The 12,613-nt window shown below is 41.8% G+C and overlaps 1 protein-coding gene across 2 annotated transcripts in view; it reads left to right on the forward strand.

Annotated features, from left to right (window-relative positions):
* LOC146867068 (cGMP-dependent protein kinase 2-like) overlaps positions 1-12,613 on the forward strand; it is a 1,824,148-nt gene that overhangs the window by 500,981 nt on the left and 1,310,554 nt on the right. For both annotated transcript variants that reach the window (XM_085603485.1, XM_085603486.1), the window contains exon 4: positions 9,903-10,016. In XM_085603485.1, coding sequence (XP_085459611.1) covers positions 9,903-10,016 — 114 coding nt within the window. The remainder of the gene's footprint in view (positions 1-9,902; positions 10,017-12,613) is intronic.

Raw genomic sequence — 12,613 nt, forward strand, 5'->3', positions numbered from 1 at the left:
TTACTCTAAAGGGAAATGAGTTTCACACAAATGATGAGGATGATCTCTTTAAATTGGGTAAACACAAGTCAGAAAGTGCAGGATTGTTTCCCATGTTAACGAGAGATGACCTGCCTTTGGAATTGAGAGACTCCATATTTCCAGAGGTCCTGCTCCAGTAATAATTATTGTGAAGTCTAATGGTGAATTTCCACAAATCCCGCAATACAATCTGAGTTCGGGAACCATATCAGGGATTACTCCTCTGATTGATTTGATGACTGAGCAAGGAATCCTGAAAGAAATAATTGGGAGTCCATGTAACTCTCCCATCATGGGCTTGCAGAAACCCAACAGTGAATACCGCATTGTTCAGGATTTGTGCAAAATTAATCCGATTGTTGTCCCATGTTGCCCTCTGGTACCGAAAACAGCAGTAATTGTATTCCAGATCCAATATGAGGCTGAATGGTTTTCTTTCATCGGTTTGTGTCAAGCTGTCTTTTCCATTGCATTGCATGAGGACCGTCAATATCTCTTCGCTTTCCGGTACGACAGTCATGTTTTGGCATGGTGCCGAGTTCCACAAGGGTGTACGGAAAGCCCTTCAATATTTAATCAGATTTTGAAAACATTTCTGTTCTTCAGTACATTGACAACTTATTGGTAGCATCAAGTACTTAGGAGGCCTGCACACACAATACCATTGCTTTACTGAATCATTTGGCTGTAAATGGGCATAAAGTGTCACTGTCCAAATTGTAATTTTACAAGAGGAACGTTCTGTATCTTGGACACTATATTGAGAAAGGAGCAAGGAAAGTGTCTCAAGACAGGATCACTGCGATTCTGAACATGAGTCCACCAAGTACTCAGAAGGAAGTCTGCATGTTTCTGGGAATGGTTGGCTACTGTCGACAATGGATTCCCAATTTCTCTTTAACAGCCAAACCTCTTCAGAGGCTGTCGCACAAAGACGTGTCAGACCAGGTACCTTGGGATGATGATTGCATGCCCTCTTTTACTGAACTGCGAGTGTCTTTTTAGAGCTCCAGCTTTGGGAATGTCCAATTACAACAAGAGCTATACTCTATCTTGCAGTGAGTGCAACGGCTGAGCATTATCAGTACTAGCTCAAATGCTTGGTACTGCACGCATACCTGTAGCAGACTTTTCAGCAACTCTTGACCCTGTTGCTGCTCCATTACCTGGATGTCTGAAATCTGTTGCAGCAATGTGTGTGAGTTTGGAGCAGAGTGAAAGCACTGTGATGGAAACATTCACTTAAGGTGAATGTGTCACATTAAGTTGAGGTCTTGCTTACTCGTACTCGAACGTAACACCTCACAAACAGCCACCTCACCAGGTAAGCACAGATCATCCTGGGAGCTGAGAATGTGACTTTAATGCATGAGTTTAAATCCTGAAACCTTAGTGCCCCTTCCTGGAAATAAGGATTGTGATTGATTAGGCTGATCATGATTACCTGGATGTAACTAAGCTGTGCATGAAGCCACAGCAAGACATCCTTTACACCCCTTTGCCTGAATCAGATCATGCGCCGTTTGTTGATGGACCCTGTTTGCGTGATGCAGAAGGAAATCTAAAGGCCGCTTATGCTGTATGTTCAGTTGCGGGAGTGATTGAAGCTTCATGATTGCAAGGGTGTTTTCTGCTTAAGTGGCTAAGTTGGTTGCCTTGACGCAAGCCTATAAAATGTCTGACAAATTGCGAGTTATCATCTTCACCAACAGTCAGTACGGATTTGGTGTCGTAGATGACTTCGGGCAATTGTAGTCAGAGCGAAGGTTCATGAGCTTGCCAATGTCCCCTATCCATAGAGGAGAGAGTGTGAGAAACCTCTTCCTCTCATTACAATTGCCTGCTCAAATTGCTGTGGTGAAGTGTGCAGCCCATCAGTAGAGAATTGATTTTGTCACAGTCGGAAACCGCTATGCAGATGACACTGCGTGCTATTGCGCTCTAAATTCTTACACCTTCAATGAGGATCCCCTGAGAGAGAACACTGATGTCACAGATTGCAAACTATTGTTATCAACTATAGACACTTGGGAGGCAGTGAAGGCATTACAGGATGAGGTACTTGAAACTGAAAACCAAGGATGAGTCAGAGTAGATTGTACTAAAAGGCAAGAAGATGAGGTGTGGGTGTACATTGATGGGAGACCTGTATTACCAGATAGTTTGCTGTCTCCTTTGGCACAATACTATCATGGTCCTGCACATGTTGGGAGGGATGCTATGATGTGGCTCTTTCATCAAAAATTATTCAACCCACTGCTCTGATCGGTGCCAGAAGCTTTGTGTCACAGCTGCATGGTGTAGGGAAAGGCACCCAGGTCACAATGAGTCCTGTAGGGAGGACCGGATGTCCTTTTAACCGAATGCAGCTTGACTTTTTTTAAATGCAACCTCGTTGGTGTGGGTCATTCAAGGTGATCCTGGTAACCACAAATGCTATAAATTCTGGTGGTCTTCCAAATGGGGTGTATACTGCTCATACTCGTAGGGTCTCATGCCCTCTTGAAAATACAGGGCCTGTTTCAGATGTGCTGGTGGTTACAGAGACAACAGACGCAGGTTAGCCAAACTATAGCGATGGCTCCAGCTACTGGGACTTCGTGTGCTGGTTCCGTGAGAGGTCAGAGAGAGGTGGTTCTTGGAGGTACTGAAGGGTCACAAGAAGAAGAGCTGGCTAGGTGTAATTTTGACCTCACCAAAGGGAAGAGTCACCTGAAACGCGAGTAGCGCCTGAACACTGTTGGCTCAGAAGACAAGACAGATTGAGATGCATTCTAACAGAAAGAAGAGTGCCACGAACAATTGCCGAAGTTTCTAGTCAGTTAGAGCAAAGCAACAGTGATGATAATAGTCTGATAGTGAGGAGGTCCAAAAGAGCTAAAATACCAAGTCAAAAATATGTTGCACCTGAATGGACTTACTTAGCACTGAATGACTGAGGAAAAAGCTGCTTCTGCTCCCATGCCAATTTGAGAGCGTACTACTATGAACTCAGTAAGTGCCTTTTACCAAGCAGGAATTTGGATATGGCCCCTCCCCCATAAAGACCATAAAAAGCTAAAAGAAAGGGGTGGCTTTTTACAAATGTGTGTATACACAATATTGATTGAACTGTTTTTTAAAGGAATGCGCCGATGAGAGCTACCTCTAACAAACTGACCATAGATAATACAAGGTTTGACCAGACTGCAGCCAAACAGAGGGACATATACAGATCCCCATGATTACTGATTTCGCAAATTGTGTGGAAGTTACAAATGTGCTAGTGAGTAATAACGGAAGGTATCTGGATGTAGATACCACACATCTAGTGCTTTTAATTTCATTTAGTTTTTGATTTTGGATTATATTATTGTGTTGGCCATACTTATGTCCATAGGTATTTCCGAAGTGTGTCTTGAATAATCCCAGAATCTAGAGAATATACCCCAAACCTACAGAATCAAGGTAGGAAAGAAGGGGGATATATAGGATCAGAGGTCCTGAAGAAAGCTGTAAAGACCTGCATTAAGGCTAAATAAACCGGCTGAAACATGTTGACAAGTACGCAGCTAGGAGGGGTGAAGGGCTACTAATAATCCCTTACACCACCATCCTATTTTTCTTCTTTTTTTAATCCCGACCGAGTCGTCGAGGAATAAAGAGTAGAGGCCGATATACCTGAGCTAGATTTAGATTCCACAATCTGCACGTTTAAAACATTTTTTGATCCCTTTATTTTCATGCTTGTATTGTCTTCCCCTTCCCTTTGCTCTACCCCAGGGGTTGGTCTGTGCAGGGGTGTTAGTTAGCAAGCCCTATGATGAAGCATCCCACAACTTAGGGTGAGGGCAGTTTTTACGCATCTAGCAGATGCCACTTAAACTAAACAAGTGCGGAACTTACCATTCCTACATCTCTTTTGTGTGTGTGAAAAAGCAAATCATGCCTTTTGCTACAACAATCTGAGTTTGCATGAGCCACCTTGAAAGAAATCAGTGTTCCAATTGAAATTCCTGAAATCCATTTGCCAATGAAAAAACTGAGTTAATTTGTGCTGAAGAAAATTGCAATTTACGAGAACTGTGCATTTGCTAAGAGCCTGCATTTGCAGAACTATAAAGAAAAAGTAAATTACGCTGTACAGAAACATAGCTGAAGTCTTGAATGGAATACATTTCCTGAAATGTACTTGTGCTGCAAACACTATTAACATCTAAATAAAAATGTATCAAGGGTCATAAGGTCTGATTCTAATGGAGCAATGGATCCTAATGCGATATCATCAAAACGCAAATGTATATGTTACTGTATACTCGCTATATTTTCTGTTTTGCTTGTAGTGTTTCTTATAGTTTTAAATTTGCCCCATCATATATATGACAAAACCTGAGCCTACTTCTCAGGTGGTCTTCCAAATGGGGTGTATACTGCTCATACTCGTAGGGTCTCATGCCCTCTTGAAAATACAGGGCCTGTTTCAGATGTGCTGGTGGTTACAGAGACAACAGACGCAGGTTAGCCAAACTATAGCGATGGCTCCAGCTACTGGGACTTCGTGTGCTGGTTCCGTGAGAGGTCAGAGAGAGGTGGTTCTTGGAGGTACTGAAGGGTCACAAGAAGAAGAGCTGGCTAGGTGTAATTTTGACCTCACCAAAGGGAAGAGTCACCTGAAACGCGAGTAGCGCCTGAACACTGTTGGCTCAGAAGACAAGACAGATTGAGATGCATTCTAACAGAAAGAAGAGTGCCACGAACAATTGCCGAAGTTTCTAGTCAGTTAGAGCAAAGCAACAGTGATGATAATAGTCTGATAGTGAGGAGGTCCAAAAGAGCTAAAATACCAAGTCAAAAATATGTTGCACCTGAATGGACTTACTTAGCACTGAATGACTGAGGAAAAAGCTGCTTCTGCTCCCATGCCAATTTGAGAGCGTACTACTATGAACTCAGTAAGTGCCTTTTACCAAGCAGGAATTTGGATATGGCCCCTCCCCCATAAAGACCATAAAAAGCTAAAAGAAAGGGGTGGCTTTTTACAAATGTGTGTATACACAATATTGATTGAACTGTTTTTTAAAGGAATGCACCGATGAGAGCTACCTCTAACAAACTGACCATAGATAATACAAGGTTTGACCAGACTGCAGCCAAACAGAGGGACATATACAGATCCCCATGATTACTGATTTCGCAAATTGTGTGAAAGTTACAAATGTGCTAGTGAGTAATAACGGAAGGTATCTGGATGTAGATACCACACATCTAGTGCTTTTAATTTCATTTAGTTTTTGATTTTGGATTATATTATTGTGTTGGCCATACTTATGTCCATAGGTATTTCCGAAGTGTGTCTTGAATAATCCCAGAATCTAGAGAATATACCCCAAACCTACAGAATCAAGGTAGGAAAGAAGGGGGATATATAGGATCAGAGGTCCTGAAGAAAGCTGTAAAGACCTGCATTAGGGCTAAATAAACCGTCTGAAACATGTTGACAAGTACGCAGCTAGGAGGGGTGAAGGGCTACTAATAATCCCTTACACCACCATCCTATTTTTCTTCTTTTTTTAATTCCGACCGAGTCGTCGAGGAATAAAGAGTAGAGGCCGATATACCTGAGCTAGATTTAGATTCCACAATCTGCACGTTTAAAACATTTTTTGATCCCTTTATTTTCATGCTTGTATTGTCTTCCCCTTCCCTTTGCTCTACCCCAGGGGTTGGTCTGTGCAGGGGTGTTAGTTAGCAAGCCCTATGATGAAGCATCCCACAACTTAGGGTGAGGGCAGTTTTTACGCATCTAGCAGATGCCACTTAAACTAAACAATTGCGGAACTTACCATTCCTACATCTCTTTTGTGTGTGTGAAAAAGCAAATCATGCCTTTTGCTACAACAATCTGAGTTTGCATGAGCCACCTTGAAAGAAATCAGTGTTCCAATTGAAATTCCTGAAATCCATTTGCCAATGAAAAAACTGAGTTAATTTGTGCTGAAGAAAATTGCAATTTACGAGAACTGTGCATTTGCTAACAGCCTGCATTTGCAGAACTATAAAGAAAAAGTAAATTACGCTGTACAGAAACATAGCTGAAGTCTTGAATGGAATACATTTCCTGAAATGTACTTGTGCTGCAAACACTATTAACATCTAAATAAAAATGTATCAAGGGTCATAAGGTCTGATTCTAATGGAGCAATGGATCCTAATGCGATATCATCAAAACGCAAATGTATATGTTACTGTATACTCGCTATATTTTCTGTTTTGCTTGTAGTGTTTCTTATAGTTTTAAATTTGCCCCATCATATATATGACAAAACCTGAGCCTACTTCTGTGCCTAAAATTTATTTACCGAACCACAATGGACTAGGTATTTCAGACGATGGGTGATTACATGGAGATCAGTCTAATGGTGATTTATTCAATGAATGTATTTACCAAAAATCTGTATGAATATGATGACACCATGGATGCTAGAGTTTGTTATTTATGATTGCAATCACCTACATCAGACTCTGAGGGAGTGACCTAAAATCATCTGCCTGTAACATTAGTGTATTAAGCTTATTTTCTGGCGAAGGACAATTTCACTATTATTATTCTAACTATGATCTGATGTTTTCTGAAGTGCCTGTGAGGAAATATATAAATCCTATGCCTGATACTAAAACATGCTTAAATGATAGGAGAATTTCTTAAGCCTACCAAAAGTTTATACGCAGCTTATGCACACGGACACAAATTTACATGTCTTTTGCGTAATGTAGAAAAGGAATTTGTAGAATTAATAGAGGGTAGATGAAGACCGATCATGGCTAAAGCTGCAAATCATACTAGGATACCATCTTGGGCACTTGAGAAACCAGATCTCAAAACAATTAGAAACCAAGCTGGTATTGTTTTACATTGCCAACTTAGAGGAAAGCTATGTATAGTGAAGTGTAGTACTGAGGCTGATACAAACTGTGTTGGTTGCAGTGAATGTGACCATATATTCCAGGTTCTGAGAAATTTGGGATTGTTTTTGAGAGGTGTTAATCCTGTGTTACCTGGAGTTTATTTTATCTGTGGGAAAAATGCCTATTATAGGCTGCCTAAAAAATGGTATGGATCTTGCTACATGGGAATAGTCTTTTCGAAAAGGTATCATGTGGGTCAATCTGATGAAACCAACAAAGTGACTCACCAAAGAGTTAAAAGAGGTGCAAGTATTGGTGAGATAGTGGGAGACATTTATGGAGCCATAATACTCGCAAAATATGAAAACAGTGTACTGTGGTAGATAAGCTGTCTACTGATACTGCTGGAGGATCCCTAACAATAGATACTGAAATGATTGCCTTAAGATATATGGTTCTTCAAAATTGTCTTGCTTTAGACATCCTGCTCACAAAAGAAGATGGAGTCTGCAGAATGCTAAAGGTGCAACATTGTTGCACATATATTCCAGACAAGAGTAAAGACTTGAAAGGATATATTAAGAACATTATACACCTTGGAAATGACTTGAAAGATTTAAAAGCTGATGTTGCTTGGGAATCAATTGTAAAAGGGCTTTCTGCTACAGGTAAATGGTTTGCAAATCTAAGCAGTGGATTTTAAGGGAAAATCTTGAAGCCCATCTTGACAATTGCTATATGTGTATTGACCATGGTTGTCATCTTTAAGGTCTATAGACGTTTGAAAACTAAGAAGGAAACTAGAGGAATAATAAGGTAGAGAGATTAAATAGAATTGGAAGATAGAGAAAGTGGATACTACGGTGAAATGAAGGCTTTGGAAAATGCTAGATTAAAATTAATGAAAACCACAGAATTGTAATGTGTGACACCAGAAGAGAAAAAATGTGCGATGGCTTGATTCGCCCTCAAATGGGGGATTGATGAAGCAGATTATCTGCTGGATCCCTTAGTTGACACATAAAACCGACTTTGACATTTTTGAGAGATAAATGACAAACATGCACAAATTGTGCTAGCTATATGTTGAAGAAACATGAGAGAAATTATGAAAAGACTCAGTTACTGCATCGTAAAAGCATGCAGAAGAGTGTAGACTAGACGAAAATGTTTGTTTTTAATAAAATAGGTGTGTGTTTTACTAAATTGCATTGGTGTATTCTTTTAACGTGTAATAAAAAGGTAAATGTGATGGCTCAAGGTTATAGAGATTTCATTAACCATCCTCTTTAAATAATGATGTATGTGAAGAGCTAATAAAAAACGAAATGTAAATTAGATGAAACTATCAATCTTTATTCAAGAGTTTTGTTTTCAACTCTATCTTAGCTCATGTAAAAATGTGCACCAAGTGAGAAAAGAGAAAATAGGGCTGGACGTTTATACTAATTCCAAATGCTCTGAACTTTTCAGGGAATAATCTTCATATATGTGCGAATGTGAATTACTATAAACAATATTGATATTTTATAGTTTTTTAATGATTTTATATGTTGGTACATTGACAATGCAGTAATATGTTATAGTTTACATGTGCCACGCACAATGAAACTAAAAAACTTTATGAGTGAAAATAAGTTGAAGAAAATAGATACAATCCCCAAAGCATATGATTGAAAGATATATTTCCATTATTTTATATTCTGTATTTCATCAACCAAAATTCAAGTTTCGCTTGTTTTTCTCTACTTGTCTCATAGGGAGAGTTCCAATGCACAACCTAGGACTGTTAGCTACAATTTTGGTACTTTGTGAACATCTGCCATGGGAAACTGTCCTCTTGAACTTATCCATGCGCTTTTTGCTAAAGAACTATTGTTCAAAGTATACACACTGGATAGTTCAACAGCTTGCATGATGATCACCACCTATTTGCTTTAATAGGTATCTTCTTTATGTTACATGACAATCACCCTGTACAAACTGACCAATGGACTGAGTGGTCTGACCAGATGAGGTGACTCAGGAGGTGTCACCCTGGAAGTTGAGTGTTATATTATACATTATGTGAAGAAAAGACAAGGAGAATCTTGCACTTTTGCCAACTAAGAGACACATAATTCGTTTCTTTGTTGACTCTCTTGGCTTTCCTTTGGCTGACGTGTAGCTGTGTGTGCTATTCCTGGACTCCTTCCCTCTTGGGGAAGAATCTTTAAGCTGATATGATTCATGTTGTATCCTGAATTTTTATATGTATATACTCTTCTTAACTTACTGATAAAAACCTAACTTTAACTAAATCGTATTTCTGTCTCTCCATGACTCGTCTCCAATAATTGATTGTACATTTTAGTATTAATGAGGGATGAAAATTCTAATAGACAGATCTCTGGTCAACAGATACTAATGCTACTATTCTGTATAGTTCTAACTGAATTATTGGTTTGCATGATTTTAGTTTGACTGAATTTGTTCAGGAGATTTGGTCCAGCTGTGATATTTCTGTATTTGTATAGCGTAGTTTTGAGAATTATACACACAATTAGTATTGGCATGTTATGAGTTTGTGATCAGTTATCCAATTCCTGGTCCTCATTGGATAACTAGATTGGATCCCCTATATCCGACCCTCTCTGCACAATTCAAGATCCATCAGAGGACCAAGTAAATGGGCACAGAAGCACTACAACATGTTTCTCTTGTTTACATTGTTAGTGAGCAATGACATTGGAAGAAGTGAAACAGCTGCAGCCACCTTCCACCAAGGACATCTGTACCTCGGTCTGGTTGATACACATGTGTAGATTAACTCCCAGTATATGTATTCCTAAGCTTATATTGTGGACTGTGGTGGGAAGAAGCCGAATGAGAGTACATTTTAACAGCCCAATGGTTAAAGAGGGATAGCAACATGCCATAACTTTGAATCTAAGATTACGTAGACGGCTTTGAGGCGCTTAGTCTGCTGACTCATGCAAGTATTCTTGTATCCCCAGAGGGCTTGCTGAATGTGATCCAGAACAGCAGACTCCTGGGACAGATGCATCCTGGGACGGCATTTGGAGAACTAGCTATTCTATACAACTGCAAAAGAACAGCCACAGTAAAAGGTAAGATGCAATTTATTAGACCTGCTTGCGTGAGGAATTTTCCTACATATATGTTTTGGTCACATTATTGAACATGCTGCTTAGTAGATGCATGGTAATAGGTTGCATGCCATTATTAATAATCATTCCTACACTGACTCAAGAAATAAGAAGCATAGAGAATGCAGCAGAACCTTATGAAAATAATATATATTCAAACCATGAAGATACCTGGCTCCAGATTTATCATAGTATTGCATTGCCCTTGCGTCACGCAATACAAAAGTCAGATTCACCAAGCAATGCTAGGCCACCTTGTGTGGACCTGCATTGCTTGGTAAATCTGGAGTAACGCATGGCAGGGTAAGTCTCTATCTTACGTTACTTTGCCGTGGCAAGGCGTTACATGGTAAGAGCACGGGTGTTCCCATGCATTCACTGATGAGTTTAAACCTATTCCCACATTTACCAAGATTGGTAAATCTAGGAATGCGTCAAAATACTATACCTTCCCAGGGAAGACGCAAAAAGGAGAAGCATCTTTATTTCTATTTGTGTTTCATCTTTCTAAGTGTGCTTCATTCTGCAGCACACTTAGAAAGAGGAAAAAGCCTCACATGACTGTTTTTGTGCAGGAGAGTGTCCTTTTCTGCACAAAGACAATCCTGCCTGCAATACAGGCACCTTTGTACTATGGCGCAAGGGTACCTGCATTTGCGCTAGGCAGCACGTTGTGCACCAGCGCAGGCAGAGCAGGAATGTACCATATATTGGTAAATATGGTGCACTACTGCCATTTCCCGCCGCGCAGCAAGTTGTCTTGCTGTGTTCTTGCGTGAAAGATTGATAATTCTGGGCCCCGGTCTTCAACATGTACACTGTTAGTAGTGAACTCACATGGAGACTGAAGGCTGAGCTAGTTCGCCTACTTATCCACACACTGCACACTCCCAAACAAAAAAGGTCTCTGTGAATTACCCTCAACAACCAACCTCCCGGACCCCTCGCACCTTTCTCCGAATCCATCACCGACATATTCTCCCCGCATGCCAGCACCTCTAGCAACTACGTTTTGCTGGGAGACCTCAACTTCCACCTCAACAGCCCCCAAGACCCCAACTCCATCTCCCTCCTGGAAAACCTTTCAATCAGATCGTACCAGGACCAACCGACTCAGCAGGACACACCCTCGACCCTATCTTCACAGCAGGAAACTCCATCTCCTTCAGCCACACCGCCAAACTCCCATGGATGGACCACCGCTGCGTCCACTTCACCTACAAAGTGAACATCACCCGCAGACGGCCACCCCTGCTCCAACGCAGGAATTGGAACCAGATCTCTGACAAGCAGCATCGCCGCCACACTCAGCGGCTTGGGTCCACTGCCTCAGATGACAACCCCACCACCGCCACTCATACACTACACAAATGGATTACTGACTGTGCCAACACTGTTGCCCCCCTCAAGAAATCCTCCATCCTTCACGCCAAGAAGGCCAGCTGGTTCTACACAGAACTCTGGGAATCCAGACGAACTTGCAGATGTCTCGAAAAACTATGGAGGAATTCCAAAACCCCAGCAAATCTCGACAACTACAAAACAGCCACCACAGGCCACCACAAACTCATGAGACACTCAAGGAAGAAAGCACTCCAGGACAGAATCTCCGCCCATGCACACAACAGCCAAGAACTCTTCGGCATAATCAAAGAGTTCGCCCAACCTAACAGCGAGTCCACCGTCATCTCACCCTCCCAGGACCTCTGCAACAAACGCAGTGTTTTCTTCCATCACAAAATCAAGACCATCTATGACTAATTTGACAAAAACGACCTCTACAAGGAGCCCACTCCCACCGCTTCCTGCACCACTCATCTGACACTGGACAGCTGGACTGCCCTCAGCTTTGAAGACACCATAAGAACTATAAGGACCACCCACTCACGGGGCACCCCCGGACCCCTGCCCCCACCGCTCCTACAGAGCCGCAAACATCATAGCCCCTGAGCTACAAAGACTCATCAACCGATCCTTCGACACCGCCACCTTTCCCGATTACTGGAAACATGTCGAGATCAACCCTCTCCTTAAGAAACCCTCGTCGTACCCCACCCACTTCAAGAACTTCAGTCCGATCTCGCTACTTCCCTATCCAGCGAAAGTCATTGAAAAATCTGGCAAGAACCAACTCGCCTTCATCGACGAGAATGTCATCCTTGACTCCTCCTAATCAGGCTTCAGGAAGAACCACAGTACAGAGACCGCCCTCATCGCCTCGACAGATGACATCCTCTCCCTCCTTGACAGAGGGTAGACTGTGGCCCTCATCCTCCTGGACCTTTCTGCTGCCGTCGACACAGTCTCACACCGCACCCTAGCCCGCAGACTCCACAATGCAGGAATCTGGAACAAAGCCCTCAATTGGATCTGCTCATTCCTCTCTGGCAGAACGCAGCGGGTCAGTCTCCCTCCCTTCATCTCGGAACCCACACGAACCGCCTGCGGAATCCCTCAAGGATCCTCCATCAGCCTGTTCAACGTCTACATGACCTTTCTTGCTTCCATCGTCAGATCACACGGACTCAACATTGTATTGTACGCAGACGACACACAAC

Source organism: Triturus cristatus, chromosome 1_2 (assembly GCF_964204655.1).
Source record: "Triturus cristatus chromosome 1_2, aTriCri1.1, whole genome shotgun sequence".
Taxonomy (NCBI): domain Eukaryota; kingdom Metazoa; phylum Chordata; class Amphibia; order Caudata; family Salamandridae; genus Triturus; species Triturus cristatus.